We start from the raw sequence: 18,027 nt of genomic DNA on the forward strand, positions 1-18,027 counted from the left end.
CTTATTCAAAGTTGTAAGCAGCTTGAAAGTAGAAATGAAGCTTACCATCTCACATACCAGGAGATCAAGAACTTTGTTGAATGTATGAGATAGGCAGAGGTCCAGAAGCCTCCAGCCTGTAACCTGGGAGCTCCAAGTTGAGCCACAGAGCTTGTGCTATCCCTCAAGGAGGAGCCCTAGGCAGTTGTGAACAGTAGCAGGAAGGGGTAGGCAGGGAGCTGAAGCCGCCCCGAAGGCAGAAAGGCTGGTGGCCACATTGACACTGCATATCACGCCACACAGTCCCTAGGCACTTGTCACAAGTATTGGATACTGCATATCATTACACCTGCTGAGACCGACTGGTCCTCTTCCTGCTTTATGACGTCTTTGAGACGCTGGCCTTGGGTTCCCCGCTCAGGTTTCTCCCTGTGCCTCCACTTGAGGGCGCGGTTGAAGGGTCTAACCTTTAACTGGCCATGAAAGGGTCATGTTTGAAGCTGATCCTGGGGCTGGCCATGCGAGGAAAAGGCCTTCCTAGTTTCCCGTGATTTTCCTAGGCGCTAGTCTCCTTCCCTCTTTGCAACAGGGTAGAGAAGCACCCGGGAAGGGAAGATATTTAAATGCTAGGCGAGTCCGAAGAAGTGTTTTAAATGCACAGCAAGGCCCAAAGCGGTGAGGGAAGCCGAGAGGCCCCGCCTCGGCCCGTGAGCTCCACCTCAGCTCGGGAACCAAATGTTCCCTGTGTCCGGCTGGCCCCCAATCCAGCACTGACGCCCAATCTTGTGAAAAGGAGTACAAAAAGCTGAGTTTTGATTCGCGTTGACCCCGCCTCCGCCACGGGAACCGGCCCGCTGCACTGCGCTTGCGCCCGCCGCGGCGCGCAGACTGACTTCCAGTCCCAGCAGGCCGCGGGGCCCTGAGGGCGGGACGTTCGTGGAGAGGCTGGGGAAGGGAAGCGGGAGTGGGGGGGGGGCATCCTGGGAATGGTGTGGGTCGCGGGGGCGGAGCTTCCTGGGAAGACTGAGGACTGAGTGGACGGGGCTTCGTGGGAGTAGCGACTGTCGTGGGGGCGGGGCACTCTGGGAGGCGTGAGGACAGGGGTGGGCGGGGCGTCCTGGGAGGAGCGAGGTTGTGAGGGGCGGGGCGTCCTGGGAGGAGCGAGGGCCGAGGGGCGGGGCGTCCTGGGAGGAGCGAGGGGACGAGGGGCGGGGCGTCCTGGGAGGAGCGAGGGACGAGTGGCGGGGCTTCCGCGTCCTAGAGAGCCTCCCGTCCTTTGAAGCCGAGGTTAGAGTTCTGGTATCCCGGCGGGTCTCTGCTTTTGCCACCCAGGCGCGCTCCGAGCGCCATGGCCCAACCACCAGCCGACGTCAGCGAGGACGACTGTCTCCCGGAGTACCGCCACCTCTTCCATCCGGACTTGCTCCAGTGAGCGTCGCGCGTCTGGGGCGCCCCAGGGAGCCGGGCAAGGGGCGGGGGCGCCTGCGGTGCGCGCAGCGGGGGACTGAGGTTTTCCTGGGAAGTGTGAGGACCCCAAGCCTGGTGTCCAGGCTGTCCAGATGTTCGGGTATCCCAGCGATGCAAGTACTGGTGTTCCAATCTTTGTCCTGCGTGAGCATGTCCTGTTTACCAATGGGGAGGTGGGGACGAGTGTCAAAAAACAGAGCAAAGGTCAGGAGGAGGAAGGATTAATTATTACTAGCAGCAAGTAAGGAGAACACTGAAGATTTTCCCCATAGCTGTCTCTCCGAACAGCAAATTTGGGGAGGTTTTAAGCTAAGAGTGCAAGCATCTTAAGAAGGGGTTTGGGTAGTTGACGAAGTCCAATCGTTAGTTCGTTAAAGTCATGAGTGTCAGAAAAAGTCACTGTCATCATCTCAGAGGTTCCAGCTGGTCAGGTGATTGAGCACTTCAGGCTGATCTTTACCATCAAAACAGAATTGGGAGACTTTACAACCAGTATATGATTCGTATCTTGGCCATTGTTACTTCTCTTGCCTGATGACAGTTGTTAGTTTCTGTATTCTTCTGAGACCTGTCGAGGACAGCACTGTGTCCAGGCTTAGATCACAGGATGGCGTAGGCCCCAAATGGCTTCTCTTATGTCAAGAAAAGCCTGCTTGTTTCTCTTTCTCCAGGAATCTGCTATCCTATCCATTTAGAGGGCGGCTGGAGGAAGGCTTATGTTTTGAAAACATTTCTCATTAATTGATAGCTTTCTGCATAGAGACTTCTAGGTTGAAATCATTCTTCCCAAAGATTCAGAAAGCTGAGGAATGCAGGCCTTCAAAAGTGGCGTTTCTCGAATTTGACCCAAGTGCCCAGGGCAGAGAATCCGTGGAAGAGCACCTCCCCTATCCCCATTCAACAGCAGTCCCTTACTCTTTTTATTTTTTGTTTATTTAGAATTTATTTATTTAGCTGCACTGGATCTTAGTTGTGGCATACGGGGTCTAGTTTCCTGACCAGGGGTGGCTCCTGTGCCCCCTGCATTGGGAGCGTGGAGTCCCAGCCAGTGGACCATCAAGGAAGTCTGAACAGGGGCCTCTGTAAAGAGTCTGTTTTTTCTCTCAGGGACAAGGTGGCTTTCATCACAGGTGGTGGCTCTGGAATTGGGTTCCGGATTGCTGAGATTTTCATGCGGTAAGTGAGCATTGCTTTGAGTGCTCCATGCCCCATCTTGCTGTCCCCTCCTCCTTGGGAGGGGGCCTGGGATCCTGGGCAAAATGCCGGTCAGTGGTGGGAACCCCTCTAGTTCCAGGTCCGTCAGAGAACATTTGAAAGGGGTCCTGCCAGAGTCACTCAGCCCCACATAGGCCCCTGGATCCTCTGCCAGCTGTGCCTTCAGCCCCAGGCTGATGTTTAAGCCCGAGAGACCCTTGGGGGAGGGGGCCCCTTAGATTGCTGGGCAGGAGCCCTGCTGAGTGTGTCCCTTGCGCCCTGCTGCCCTCACTCCTGCTCTCTGGCTTTGCAGGCACGGCTGCCACACAGTCATCGCCAGCAGAAGTCTTCCCAGAGTATCGATGGTGAGGGGGCTCTCCTATGCGTAGCTGTCCATGGGTGACTTTGGGGGCCAGGAGCCTAGGCCTGGAAGGTCCTGAGGTCCAGAGGGTGATCACACCAAAACCAACCTGTCTCCCAAATATGGAGCTTCAATGGAAGTGGTCCCCAGGGATACTCTCGTGTTTTTACGGAATCTAATTATCGGGTCCTGTGAAGCGACCCTTCTGTTGGGTGGTACTGTGGCCCCAGCAGAGATCTCTGGGCTCAGCAGGTTCTTGAGAGGGGAACATATTTCCCCTGCCATAGCTGGTCTCAGCACAGGGACTGGACATGAGCTGGAGCTGCTGTTGACCTGTGACCAGTGGCCTGGAGGGTGATGAGAGGGGAGAGGGTACAGGATGTCTTAGTGTCCACCAGGGGTTGTGGCCCTGGAGAGGGCCGCTTGGCAGCTGTGCCTCCCCAGGGTGGGTTTCAGCTGCAGAACCCAGCTCCCTGGCAGAACCTGGCTCATCATCCTCGTTAGATCCTGAAGGGCTGTGCCTCCAGGCGAGGCCAGCAGGCTGCTGTCCACCTCTCTTCCTGTCTGGCTTCTAGGCTGCCAGGAAGCTGGCCGCTGCCACCAGCCAGAGATGCCTCCCTCTGTCTCTGGACGTCCGAGCTCCCCTGGCCATCACGGCAGCTGTAGAGCAGGCCCTGAAGGAGTTCGGGAAGATCGACATTCTCATCAACTGTGAGTCCCTGTTGAGCATGACTGGGGGCTTCTGACGGGTCTGCAATACCAGACCTTCCTGTTTGGAAGCCCTGGAACTGTCCTGGCTCCAGGCCACTGTCTCAGCCCAGCTGTGCCCCTCCTGGGTCCATGCAGCCGTGGCTCAGGAGGATGCCCCGAGAACTAGGCTGAATCACAGAGAAGGGTCACTCTCTTGTCCTGAAGCTCCCTGTTAAGGAAAAGGGAAGACACATTATTGTTTTAGTATAGTTTTACTTTTCAATACTTATTTATTTGACTGTGTCAGGTCTTGATGGTGGTGCTCAAGCTCAGTAGTTGCAGCTTGAAGGCTTAGTTGCCCCGAGGCCTGTGGGACTAGGGATTGAACCTGCGTCCCCTGTGTTGCAAGGTGGATCCTTAATCACTGGACCACCAGGAAAGCCCCTGTTTTAGTAGTTTTAGATTCACAGACTAATTGAGCAGATAGTATAAACAACTGCTCATACCACACTCCTGCCACACACAAACACATAGTGTCTACTATGAATGCCTTGCATTTGTTACGACTGTTAACTGTAGTCTCTGCTTTACATTCAGGTTCATTTCTGCTGGAATTTCCTTTAAAACTTTACAGCGTGACAAAATACTCTAGTAAAAATTACTTTAAAACCCCCCCCCCAATTAGTGTATTATTTTCCTGCCCCTGATAAAGTCATCAGCTGGGCAGCTTCAAACAGCAGGATCGCATTCTCTCACAGTTTGGAGGCCAGAGATGCGAGAGCGAGGTGTGGTGGGCCACGTTCCCACAGGAGGCTCGGGAGAGTCTATCCGGGGCCCGGCCTGTGGCTCCTGGGGCTGCTGCCTGGCATCCGTCGGCTCCTGGCTGCATTCCTCCAGCCTCTGCTCCGTCTCCCTGTGCACGGCTGTGTCCCCGTTAAGGACAGCAGTCCTTGGGTTTAGGCCACCCTATTCAGTATCATCTCATCTTATCTTTTTATTTTTTTTCTGTAAAAACAAATACTTTTATTGTGTATATATCAAGCACTAAGGCAGGCTTATTTTTAACTCTCAGACTGATCTATCCATTGGATATGTTTACTCTCATGTAATAGGTTTGAAGAAACAGGGATTTAGGCAGACTGTTGGGTTCGTCTGGACCACAAAATTAGTTTGTATTTTAACAGAGGTTTGTCTGATACACACATACACACAGGGTTAAGAAAAAAAACACTGTTACTGTTAGACCAGTAGTAAAAAAACAGCAATTCTCCACTTTTTCTCTGCCTGATTTTCCTGAATCTCTTCCTGATTTTCATTCACCAGAGACTACCAATTTTAACTCTTCAGCTATTTGTGACTGTACTTCTTTCTAAGTGACAAGTTATACTGCTTTTTTTTAAAACTGACATTTCTGTATCAGATCTTGATGTATTCTCCATTACATATACACTCCTTTCCAATTCTCCTAGGGTTATCTAATAATTTGTTATTATTTGTATTCAGTGTTTACATAAATATGACTGACTTTATATGATGACTAACATTATTCACAGTTGAGTTAATGCAGTGTAGTTTCTGAAAACTTTTATTTTTTCTGTGGCTCATAATTGCCTCAATTTTGCTTCCTTGATTAGAAAAGAATATGCAGACGCCTCATGCGTCTCCAGACTGTCTAGAACCTAAAAACCTCTGGACCCTGTATTTATAAACACATGATAATGTATCCGTTTTCCTTTCTGAGACATTCCACCCTAACTGTCTCCTTTAGGCATTTCTTGTTGACCTCGTGCTGTTCTCCCTTCTTCTCTCTTTTATATGGTTATATTTTAGCAACTTTATCATTACTCTTTAAGTAAAATAAAATGACCTCTTCCCCCATCGACAACAGACTCTACCTATCGACTTCCCACTTTAAAAGACACCATTACTTTTCCAGGCACCTGCCTTGCCATCCTGCCTTGTAAATTGCACTTTTACGCCATCAAGGCTGATGATACTGGCATTCAACTCTGTAACCGTAATTAAGCATTCTCTTAAAAAGATGAAAACCATGAACAGCATTTACATTATGATTATTTAACTGTTATTCAATAAACCACCAAGCTTTGTGCTATGACTGGATTTCCTTTTCTTTGGCTCCAAGATTTTGATTCACATGCTAATTAGAGCAACACTGAAATTGAGTCCACCTTCTTATATTCCAACCCTTGGTCAAAACCCTGCAGTATTTTACACTGTTTGGTCATCTGAAGGATGTGTTCCTCTTACATCGTTTTTTTTTTCACTGAAAGTTTCTGATCGTCACAGTTTTCTCTAGTGGAATGAAGAAATGTTTGCATCTCACCTTATCTTGATGACATCTGCAAAGACCATGTTTCCACATAAAGTTAAGTTTACTTGCACTGGGCTTTGCAGTTGGTGCAGTGGCTAAAGAACCTGCTTACCGACTCAGGAGACACAGGAGATGTGGTTTCGATCTCTGGGTTGGGAAGGTCTCCTGGAGAAGGAAATGGCAACCTGCTCCAGTGTTCTTGCCTGGGGAATCGAACGGACAGAGAAGCCTGGTGGGATTACAAAGAGTTGGACACGACTGGACACTCAAGCCGTGACAGGCATCAGGTGTTGGGATACACTGAAGAGTGTATCTTTTTGAAGCACGCGATCCAACCCATAACACCTGCTCTGCCCCTCATTCAAGAGTTTGTCCAAAAGCTGAGGTTCCCTCCCTGGCTGGCCGGGACCACCCTGAGGATGCAGATGCTTTGACCGCTGTCTCCTTCCGCCTGCAGGTGCAGCTGGGAACTTCCTGTGCCCGGCCAGCGCCTTGTCCTCCAACGCCTTCAAGACTGTGATGGACATCGACACCTTGGGCACCTTCAACGTGTCTCGTGTGCTCTACGAGAAGTTCTTCCGGGTGAGTGTTCTGAAGCTGGGGCCTCCCGGTCCTGGCCGCGTGCTCACTGCCTCCCTTGTGTGTTGCAGGACCATGGAGGGGTGATCGTGAACATCACTGCAACCCTGGGCGCCCGGGGGCAGGTGCTCCAAGTGCATGCAGGCTCTGCCAAGGCGGCCGTGGGTACAGGCGCTCCCCTGGTCTGCCCGCCTGGGTTCCTCCCCGTCCCCAGAGGCCGGCAGTGTCCCAGTGAAGCTGTGCCCCCAGCACGTCCGGGACACCCTGAAGGCCGGGCAGCCCTGCTTCTCCCTCACATAGCCTGCCTCCCCTGCAGATGCGATGACGCGGCACCTGGCTGTGGAGTGGGGCCCCCAGAACATCCGCGTCAACAGCCTTGCCCCTGGCCCCATCAGTGGCACTGAGGGGTTGCGGCGTCTGGGTAAGGCTAGCCCAGCGGGTGCTCCCCCGGGCACAGGCCCCACAGTACCTCCAGGGGCGCTCCTCCCACCTGGCTGGGATAGGCCTGGGGTCAGAGACAAGCCTCATGGCTCCCCGGGTGGGCAGAGTCCATCCCCAGCCTGGGGACAGTTCGCGCAGCCCTGCACTGGGCTAGGGGCAGGACTTGGGCAGCTGCCCCTAGAGCTAGAGCTCAGGAGCTGCTGGCCTCGTGAGCCGCACGCAAAGGGCCCCGCTGAAGCCTCCAGAGCCTTGGCCGCGAGCAGGGACAGGCCTTGTGCTGGCTCCACAGTGGGGTTACTGGGCCCAGCCCAGGACAACGCTGCCGGCGTCCCCAGCGTTACCGGATGTGGCTCAGGGGAGGCTGGCAGAGGAAGGTGGTGGCCCCCGGGTCCTGGGACTTGCCTGAACCTCTTCCTCCCTCCCAGGTGCCCCGCAGGCTGGCCTGAGGGCGAAGGTCCTGGCCAGCCCCCTGCAGAGGCTGGGGAACAAGACGGAAATCGCCCACAGTGCCCTCTTCCTGGCCAGCCCGCTGGCGTCCTTCGTGACGGGGGCCCTGCTGGTGGTTGACGGGGGGGCCTGGCTAACGTTCCCTAATGATGTCCAGTCGCTGGCAGATTTCTCACCCTCCGCTAAGCTTTAGGTGACGCCCCGTTCCCACCGTCGCGGTCATCCGTGTCCTTGGCCCCCTTCCTAGACACCCACCTGTGGCCAGGGGTCACTGTGCTGGGCCTGACGCCTTGCCCCTCAGTCGCTCATGTGTATTTCTAGATGTGCTCTCGGGCACCCTGGGCTCCCTGGCTCCACTTGTGGGGCGAGGGCCGGATGGTCTTGTGGGCACACAGGGCATGGTGGGGGTGCTGGGAGGGCCCAGCCCCCGCCTCCTGGGTCCCCATCACAAGGTAGAGACAGGACTTAGACTGGCTCCTGTCCTGTCGGAGGTGGTCGTGGTGAAAGAACACCCAGGGCTCACAGTGTTCGGTCTCCCCACGAAGCTGTGGTGGGCACCGGCTTCCAGAGGGACTCCTGGTCTCGGGTGGGCCTGCGTGTGGGAGAAGTGACGCTAGTCGGCTCTCTGGTGTGGTGGCTGGCAGACACAGTCAGCAGACAGGAGTCTGAGCAAACTCCAGGAGACAGTGAAGGACAGAGGAGCCTAGAGTGCGGCAGTCCATGGGGTCGCAGAGTTGGACGTGACTTAGCATCTGAACAATGAGATGTGTTCTCAGTCCTCCAGACACACAGAGCAGGGTGAGGGGTGGGAGCAGGGGAGGAGACAGCAAGGCCTCAAGCGGCAGGAGGGCGTGGGTGCTGGGCAGGCCCCCCAGTCGCTGGGGTAGAGAGCACTGGGGGAGGGCAGGGAGGAGGCGGGGGGCCACCGTGTCCACTTCAGGAGACACACAGGTCTGGTGGCCTGCTGTCGCCCAGCCTGCCACTTACTCCCCCAGGGCTTGTAGGGGGCCAGCCTGGCGTCCCTCGGTGCCCCAGTGACCTGGTGTCTGCTGATGCTTCTGACAGGCAGTGGACAGTGCGCTGCAGGGGACTGGTCCACAGCCCACTCTCGGACCGCAGACCTGCCACCCTCCCACCTGCCCAGCCTGAGCACCAGACCCAGCAGTCCCAGCCGGGCGTCTGAAGAGAGACCTTCCTCTAGGAGCGGTGCTGCGCCCACACGCCCTCCCCAGGGCCCTGTCTGTGCGCAGGGAAGCAGGGGCAGTGACCAGGCGGCCTGTGCTCCAGCACCTGGCCAGGCCCCGCCCCAGCCCAACCCAGCGCCAGCGCTGCCCTGCCTGCCCAGCCCCCACCCAGGCTGGTCTTTCTCTCCTGCCTGTGTCCAGGGGGTGCCTCCAGGTGGCTCCCGCGGCCTGAGTGGAGAAAAGAAGGTGTTTCAGGCCGTCTTCTGCTCTCCCACTTTGAGAACTTGGCTTGACAGAAATGCCAGACCAGGAAGGCTGGAGGAGTGTGTCTGAGCGCAGCCCCCAGGCCTGCGTCCTGCGTCCTCTCCCCCCGGGTGCGTGGGCTGCAGACAGGACCTCTGCCGGCGCAGGTTGGGGTGCTCCCACCTGCCCTGGAGAGGACTTAGTCCTTGGTCGTCAGAGGCTCACTCTCTGGACCCTCCAGGAGGCCTGGCCCCATTGTCACCCTCCCTCAGGCCCAGGGGGAGGGGGATCTCTGGACTCAATTGTTCCCCAGTGGCACACATTCAGGCCAAGCCCTAAGGGGGCCACTTGGATCCTGGGCTTGTTTTCTGTGCTGTTAAAAACTTCAGCGCCCTTAGAGTTGTTGGTCTGCCCTCTGGCTGGACAGGTGGCTAACTGCCCTCCTCCACACCGCCTCCCATATCATCCATTTGCATAGGCACAGGTTCTAGAGTTTTGCCAGAAAATGCATTTCCTGAAAAAATAAACGTCTTACTATAAAATTATATATTCAGTGGACTTCACGATACTTCTAGAAGGAGAAGGAGGACACCCGGACTGGTGAGCTGGGCATTGAGAGGCAGCAGTGTGTCTCCTTTTTGTCTTTTTCCTGTGAAGAGTTTACAAAACACTTTGCCTAATGCCTGACATGCACCCCCCCGCCCCCCGCCCATAGATGAAGGAAGCCTAGGAGCAAGGGGAGGCTGTTGGCTCCCGGTTGGGAGGGGTGTCCTCCAAGGCTGGTCCTGGTGCTGCCACTCACTCTGGGCTTGAGCCCTCTGCCCTGGGCACCCGCGCCCACCTGAGTTCCTTCCTACCCTCGCAGTGCAGGGGCAGGGAACCCAGTGAGCAGAGGGGTCTTGCTTGCCACTTAAACCAAGGCCAGGAGGTCCACCAGCAAGGCAAGTGGGCGCTTGCCATGGCGGGAAGGCAGGTGCTGGGGAGAGGCAGCCACAGACCCCTTGTGCCTGAGAGTTGGGGTCTGCTGTCCCCGAGGAGATGGAGAAGGCCCAGGGAGGCTGTCCCGCCAGCCATATCCGAGGGCCTGGGGCGCGGCGGCTCAGCTCCTGGAGGACGAGAGTGGCAGGCGGGTTCCAAGAGTGAGAATGAGCCTCTCATTACTGCTAGTCAGGGTTCTCCAGAGAAAGGCAGCCAGCGGGATATATATAGATCCACAGGAGGAGACTTATTATAGGGACTGGCTCATGTGACTGTGGGGGCTGAGAAGTCCCATGATCTGCCGACTGCGAGCTGGAGCCCTGGGAAAGCAGATGGTGTGATTCAGTCTGAGCCCGAAGGACCAAGCATCAGGGGCTCGACGGTCCAGGGCAGAGGGTGAGGGACTTGCCCTTTCCTGTGCTGCCACTGCTGAGGGCAGGTCCTCCAGGTACTGAATCAATGCGACTCTCTTCCAGAAATACCAGGTGACGAGCCACCTAGGTGTCCATGGGCCCCATCCAGTGGACCCAAAGTTGTTCAGCACAGTTGCACACACCGTGAGGTCTGTCCCCCAGTCTTCATCATCTGCATGTGGTTGTCAGCTCACCTGTAAGAAATTGGCCTCGCAGACTGTCCTGGGATCCAGTGGTTAAGAATCCACGTGCCAGTGCAGGAACACAGGTTCAGTCCCTGGCCGGGGAAGATCCCACACACTGGCGGGCACAAGCCCCATGTGCTGCAACTGCTGAAGCTGGGTCACCCTAGGGCCCGCGCTCTGCAACAAGAGAGGCCACCACACAGAGAAGCCTGCACATCGCAACTAGAGAAAGCCCACATGCAGCAATGAAGACCCAGCGCAGCCAGAAATAAACAAACTGCTAAATAACTTAAAAAAAAAAGCCCACTTGAAAAGATAAAGAAATCGACCTCGCTGTTCGGTTAGCCTGCCAGCCCCTGCTGTCTTCCCGCAGGTCCAGGATGGCTGTGGGGCGCTCGGTCACAGGCATGCCTGGCACCTGTCGCTTGCTAGCTGGGCTCTGGACGGGCTGGCCAGGAGGGCCAGGTGCACATGGTGACCGGCCGACACGGGACCCAGCAGTGGCACTTGAACTCGGTGGCAGCTGGCCAAGAACTAGACTGTCCCCTTCTTTAACAATCTCTAAAATTCTCTTAGAAAGGTTCACTGAAACGAAGGCTCATTTTTCATGCATGAATCTCAGCTGTGGAAGCTGGTTTATAGGCCCCACCCACTCCGACTCCACCTGCTATGGGGTGAGCCTGTATCGTACATAAAAACTTCAAGCCACGGCAGAGGCTGCCCACTGGCAGGGTTCAGCCTTCCAGGCCCTGCTCCACGCTGCACACTCCGTTGAGTGAATATATGAATGACCCCAATTTGTTCACCCTTGTGTGGAGTCATGCTGGGTGTTCCCAAGGCATTGCACAGTGAACCTCAAAATTGCCTTAAATAAGCATAGTCTTGGGGAGTTTCCCAACGCACTCCTCCTGTTGCCGTGGTAACCTGGTACTGCACTGGCTTGCCTATGTTTTGTCTTGGGTCACCTCGAAAGGACTGGAGGCTGTGCAGTGCTGGCTCTGGGTCCCTGGGTGGCGTCCTCCCCACTGGTCTCTCGTGGCCCAGAGGGCCCTGTGGGACCGGCCGGGGCCAGGCTACCTGATGCAGGAGGAGACTTGAGAGGCTGAGGCTGACCTCACTGGACGTGGTCCGCCCACTGTGCACACAGCCCTTTGCCCGGCGCCCTGGCTGGGGGCCAGCGTGAGCACGACTAGCCCTCCTGAATTTCCTCTCAGCCAGAGACGTGGCCTGGCTGAGTGATGAAGGGGGAGACACTGAGCCCTGGGCAGGGTTCTTGTGTGGTCAGACCCAGCTCACCTTGCAGTGGTCAAGCCCTCACTTGGGGCTGCGTGTCCAGGCAGGCATCCTGCTCGCCCCAGGCTCAGCCCTGAGGCCCAGTCATGCTGCAGCCGGGCAGCTGTGTCCTCTTGGGCAGGGCCAAGGGGCCCTCTGGGGTGGGGACTTCTCAGGCTGCAGAGAGGGTGTGGGCTCCCTCGGGCATTTCCCTCTGGGCACTTGGGCCAGTCTCTGCTGGATGCTAGAGGGGAAGGAGGGGGAGATCCTGGGCCCTTCCCAGACTCCCGGGGGTGGGGGATGCTCTAGAGCTTGGGGATGAAGCTGGGGATTGGGGTCTTCCTTCTCCCACCTCCACCTTCCCTGTGAACCCCCCCTCCCCTCGCTGCCCGTCTGCTCTTCATCAGGCTCCTTGTGTGCAAGCTGTGACCCAACCCCCTGCAGAGAGAGCCAGCGTTCCTTTGGCCAGACACGGGTCCCAGTTCGGGTCAGGGTCTGGCTCTTGCTCAATAAAGGAGGCCAAGGGTTGATTTCAGGCTTCCCTTGGGGCTCAGCTGGTAAAGAATCCGCCTGCAATATAGGAGACCCGGGTTCGATCCCTGGGTCGGGAAGATCCCCTGGAGAAGGGAATGACTACCCACTGCAATATTTGTTTTTTTTCCACTGCAGTATTCTTGCCTGGAGAATTCCATGGACAGAGAAGCCTGGCGGGCTACAGTCCATGGGGTTGAAAAGAGTCAGACATGATTGAGCAACTAACACACACACACAGACACACACACACTCACACACACACAAGGGTTGATTGCATTATATGAACCTGGCAGCTCCTAGCACTTCTAGAAAATGCATGTGAGCAGGCATCCCACGTGGGTCCTGACTCACATCGGACACAGTCACTAGAGACCAATGTGCAGACCAGTGTGCTGAGTGTGTGCGTGTGTGTGCGTGACTGCATGAGCCTTGGGTCCCCTTGCTGGCAAAACCCGAGACCCAGCCGGAGACGGCAGAGGCTCCCTGCTCACCTTTCCATCCGACTCGACTCTTCTGTCCTAGGTGTCTTGGGGAACCAGCTTCTTCCCTGGATTTCATATTTACCATTGCATTCTGGTTCAGGTCTCTGGGATCAGACCTACTTTACTCTGTCAGCAAACAGAGGCTTTTCAAACTCTTAAGTCACTTATTTACTGATTGACTTGCATCATTTCCTAGGTGACATGTTATCAGTATGTGATAAGTTGCTTCAGTTGTGTCCGACTCTTTGCGACCCTATGGACAGGGCATGGAGTTCATTAATTGAAGTCCCAGAGGACAACTTTATCTCCAAATTTTGGAGTATCTGGGGGGGCACCTCATTGCATGTGTACATCAGAGCATCTTGCCAAAGACAGTACTGACAGAAGTCTGCTGAAGAAGGAATAAGGAATGTCAGAAATCTACAGAGTTAACTTGTAACTCTTCCACCATCCTGTGTAATTTGGACAATTTTTACCCCAAGGGAGGAGAGTGGTAAGAATCAGATCTTCACCTCTGGAAACCATGACCTGAGGCTAAAACAGGAAGTCCTGGATCTGCGTACAAACCTCTGAGTCGGGTCCTCGGCGCCCCTCCCCGGGTTGGGATCCTGGCTGCAGGGGAGGCTCGGAGGGTGTGGATGTGGGCACCACGAGGACTGGAGATGCCTGTCGTCCCAGGAACTGCAGAGTGAGACGTTAAGATAAGGAAAGCATCCAAACCTCGGCTGCCTCAGGAGGAGTTAAATTGCGACTTTCAAACTCATGGTCTATTTTTACTCTAAGAAATGTACTTTACTAAATTTGAAAGTGAGAAAAAACCCTTCCCCCCTGAATAAATATCAGTAAACACAAGTGTGGACTGCGCCCCCGGCTGCAGGAGCCGTGGAGGGTGGATGTGATCCAGATCTAAGTCGACCCTGCTCTAGATGTGCTTACCCCATGCAAAATACTTATGTCGTTTTCAATACCAACATTGAAAATATCAACATTTTCAATCTGAAAATCAGATTGAAAATATCTGGCCAGCAGTTTTTGTTTGCAGCTTGATTGAGGTATAATCAGCATTTGACAGATTGCGCACAAGTGACAAGCAGAGTTTGGTGAGCTCAGACCGTCCACGTCCTTGAACCACAAGTAAGAGGACAAACACGCCGGGTGCCTGCAAAGCCCCTCCTCCAGCCTGGAAAGCCCCTTGCCTCTCTCTGCCCCTCACCCCAGATTACCCAGCCAGGATGGTGGCTCAGGCCGGAAGGGCGAGTCCAGCCTCTTCTGCGGGAGAAGGTGGGACAGGCGGCAGAAGCGTGGGCCACAGCTGAATTTAGAACCCTTTCCGGGGGTGCCGGGGGGCAGGCTGTTTGGTGGCCCTGGTCCTCCTTGCTGTGACCCCATCACGGGTCTGCAGCAGGTCCCTTCTTCCTCTGGAACAGACCTCTGCCCTCTCCTGCTGGCATCACCAGGGCCACTCCCAGGCCTCCCTGGGGCACTGGGGTCACCCCTGGCCAGCTTAGATGCTTCCCCTTGACCTTGGGATCCCTCCTCCTAAACTTGGGAGCTCCATGAAAATAGAGCCAGGCTGCCAGAAGGGGGCGCTTTCAGGCACATACTACTCAACAGCACAGATCCCAATATCTGCCACTGTTATACTACCCCGGAGAAGGCAGTGGCACCCCACTCCAGTACTCTTGCCTGGAAAATCCCATGGACGGAGGAGCCTGGTGGGCTGCAGTCCATGGGGTCGCTAAGAGTCGGACACGACTGAGTGACTTCACTTTCACTCTTCACTTTCATGCATTGGAGAAGGAAATGGCAACCCACTCCAGTGTTCTTGTCTGGAGAATCCCAGGGACAGGGGAGCCTGATGGACTGCCGTCTATGGGGTCACACAGAGTTGGACACGACTGAAGCAACTTAGCAGCAGCAGCAGCAGTTATACTACCCAGCAGCAGGAAGCAATAATTTCTCTTCGTTCAGAACAGTCCAGCCAATGAGAGCTTGTCACAGCTCAGCCAGAGAAAAGCAGCTGCACTCTCAACTCCCAATTTCCTCCAATGGACACTTTGTTTACAACAGCCTCTTCCAAACCCCCCCTTCTCCTCTATAAAAGCGGTATTTGCATGTCTCCAATTATAAATCTTCGCTGCTTCAGAATAAACCCATTTTGCTGGTAAAACAGCCAGCTTTTTAATTGTTTTAGGGTAACACTGGCATCGTGATCTCAGACTTCCCAGACTGTAGAATTGTGAAAACTAAATGTGTTTTTTAACCACTCAGTATATGGCATTTGGTCATAGCATCATGAGCAGACTAAGACACCAATCTATGACGTGTCTTGCGTCAAACAGAAAGCGAAGCTTTTAAAATTAATTTTTACTAAGGTATGCAGTCCATGGGGTCGCTAACAGTTGGACACGACTGAGCGATTTCACTTTCACTTTTCACCTTCATGCATTGGAGAAGGCAATGGCACCCCACTCCAGTGTTCTTGCCTGGAGAATCCAGGGACGGGGGAGCCTGATGGGCTGCTGTCTATGGGGTCGCACAGAGTCGGACACGACTGAAGCTACTTAGCAGCAGCAGCAGCATACTTTACATACAGTAAAATTCATTCTTTGTAGTGTACAGTTCTGTGAATTTTGACAAACACTTTCAGTTATAGAACCAAGGTATTAGAATCAAGGTATGAAACAGTTCCTTCACTCCAACTAATTTCCCTTTCCCCCAGCCCTGCTCAATCTGATTTGTGTTCCTTTACTTTTGGAAAGTTTAAAGTTTAATGTATTTAACTTCAAATCATTCTCTTTGTTTGTAGTTTTCACTCTTACGTAAGAAACGTTCCTGCTCCAAGATAGTAAAGATATTTTTCAAAGTGTTCTAAAGCTTTTAAAGTTTTTATTTTTTATTTTTTCTGACCACACCTTGTGACTAGCAGGATATTAGTTCCCCGACCAGGGTTCAAACCTGCACCCTTGGCAGAGGTAAGTCTTGACCACTGGACTGCCCGGTGATTCCCTCACTTTCCACTTTTATGTCTTTGATTTCTCTAATTATTTTTTGTATCTGATGTCACTTTGGGATCTAGTTGTAAGGTTTCTGTACAGACAACTGGCACCAGCTATAGAAAAGTCAATCTTTTCTTTATTATTAGCAAAGTCATCAAGGATAAAAATAATGGATTTGACTACTAAAAATTAAAGATTTATGTCTAATCTTCTCCAACAGAGATCACAAAGGAGTCACAAGCAGGGAGAAGATATTTGCAGTATCAAAAACTGATGAGAGATTTCCCTAAAGAAAAAGAGAACCCCCCCAAAAAACAGGCAAGTGCTACAAGTGGGCAGTTCACAGACCCTAGTTGGTCAGTCAGAGAAGGCAATGGCACCCCACTCCAATACTCTTAGCTGGAAAATCCCATGGACGGAGGAGCCTGGTAGGCTGCAGTCCGTGGGGTCGCTAAGAGTCGGACACGACTGAGCGACTTCACTTTCACTTTTCACTTTCATACATTGGAGGAGGAAATGGCAGCCCACTCCAGTGTTCTTGCCTGGAGAATCCCAGGGACGGCGGAGCCTGGTGGGCTGCCATCTATGGGGTCGCACAGAGTGGGACACGACTGAAGCGACTTAGCAGCAGCAGCAGTTGGTCACTAAACATAGCAAGAAATGCTCCACCATGCTAGCATTCAGCTAAATTCAAATAAGACAAGATGAGATGCCATTTTAAGTTTATCAGACTAGCAAAAATGGGGGAAACATATGTACTGTCCACTGTAAATTTTTGTGTTTCCTCGTTTTTTTTTTTTTTTGAGATGTGCATTAAATAAGAGAATATTTGTGATCAGATTTAGCCTTGCCTGTCATCCCCCTACCCCCTTGCTGTCAGTGGCCAGCTCTCACCCAGGCAGTGGAGAGGCCCTTCCCCAGGGGAGACCTGTGCATTCTTCTTCTGAGGCTTCCTGACCTGCTTTCCCTTTGCTCCCCTGTCAACAGTTCCATGCTAGGAATCTGCTGAGTCACCCTGCTGGTCTTCTTTTTCCCATCTTTCTCCATAGGTCAAAGGTCACCAGCAACGAGGGATTAAGGAGACCCATTTGCTTGAGAGTTCCAAAAGATAAGTGTTTATCCCAGGTACCTTTCAAAAAGAAGGACTCATAGAGGGAGGTTTTCACAGACAGTCACTCAGACCTAAATGCCAACAGATGTGAGCTGCACCTACCCCACCCTCTCCCTTCCTCGTCTGTATACCTGTTACACGGCTAAATTAAAATGTGCTTGGGGTGGGCATGGGGGAGCAGGTAAAAACGGCAGCAGGGGTGCTTCCTTCCAGCTGGTTCATCTTGAATGTTAGAGATGGAAAATGTCTACGTGGATGCTGGAGGTCCAAATGACTGACCAGGCACTTGTCACCTTTAATGTTTCAGGGACAGTCTCTTGAAGTGGTCCAAGCAGGAAGGTGTATGTTCTCCATGCTGGGCTTCTGTTTGGGTACATTGGCCAGCCAAGGCATGCAGATTTTTCAGGAACTGGCACAGCAGCAAGAGAGCTGTTTCCTTGGGGGTGCAGCCCTTGCTTCATTTGGTTTCACCTCCCCCATGTTAACATCCTTATTTAGAAAAGTTGACACATCACTATAACTACCTTTAAAAGCTGTATCTGGCCAAAGGCATCAGTCCAATTTCAGATTCTTTTGAAAACTGGAGATTTTTTTTTTTTCCTGGCTGTGCTGAGTTCTATTGCAATGCATGGACTCTGCGTTGTTGCATGTAGGCTATCTCCAGCTGTGGTGAGCCGGGGCTACTCTCTAGTTGCGGTGCCTGGGGTTCTCATTGCCTTGGCTTCTCTTGTTTCAGAGTACGGGCTCTAGGGAGGGTCAGAGAAGGCAATGGCAACCCATTCCAGTACTCCTGCCCGGAAAATCCCATGGACAGAGGAGCCTGGTAGGCTGCAGTCCATGGGGTCGCACCGAGTCGGGCATGACTGAAGTGACTTAGCAGCAGCAGCAGCAGCTAGGGAGGGTGGGCTTCAGGAGCTGTGGCTCCAGGACTCAGTAATTGCGGTTAATGGGCTCCAGAGCACTGGGCTCTGTAGTCACGGCACAGGAGCTTAGCTGCTCCGTGGCATGAGTGATTTTAGTTCTTGAACCAGGGATTGAACTTGTGTCCCCTGCATTGGCAGGTGGATTTTTAACCACTGGACCGACAGGGAAGTTCCTGGAGGTGATTTTTTTTTTTCCTTTGAGTGCAATATCTT

General features: G+C 53.5%; 1 protein-coding gene across 1 annotated transcript; it reads left to right on the plus strand.

Moving 5' to 3' along the window:
* On the plus strand, positions 1,188-9,464 carry DECR2 (2,4-dienoyl-CoA reductase 2, peroxisomal). Its single transcript, XM_018040919.1, has 9 exons — positions 1,188-1,407; positions 2,554-2,622; positions 2,954-3,005; positions 3,577-3,712; positions 6,481-6,605; positions 6,674-6,767; positions 6,919-7,023; positions 7,469-7,683; positions 8,556-9,464. Exons 1-8 carry the CDS (start codon positions 1,328-1,330, stop codon positions 7,681-7,683), a joined length of 876 nt encoding a protein of 291 aa, XP_017896408.1. The 5' UTR covers positions 1,188-1,327; the 3' UTR covers positions 8,556-9,464.

Source organism: Capra hircus, chromosome 25 (genome assembly GCF_001704415.2).
Source record: "Capra hircus breed San Clemente chromosome 25, ASM170441v1, whole genome shotgun sequence".
Lineage (NCBI taxonomy): Eukaryota > Metazoa > Chordata > Mammalia > Artiodactyla > Bovidae > Capra > Capra hircus.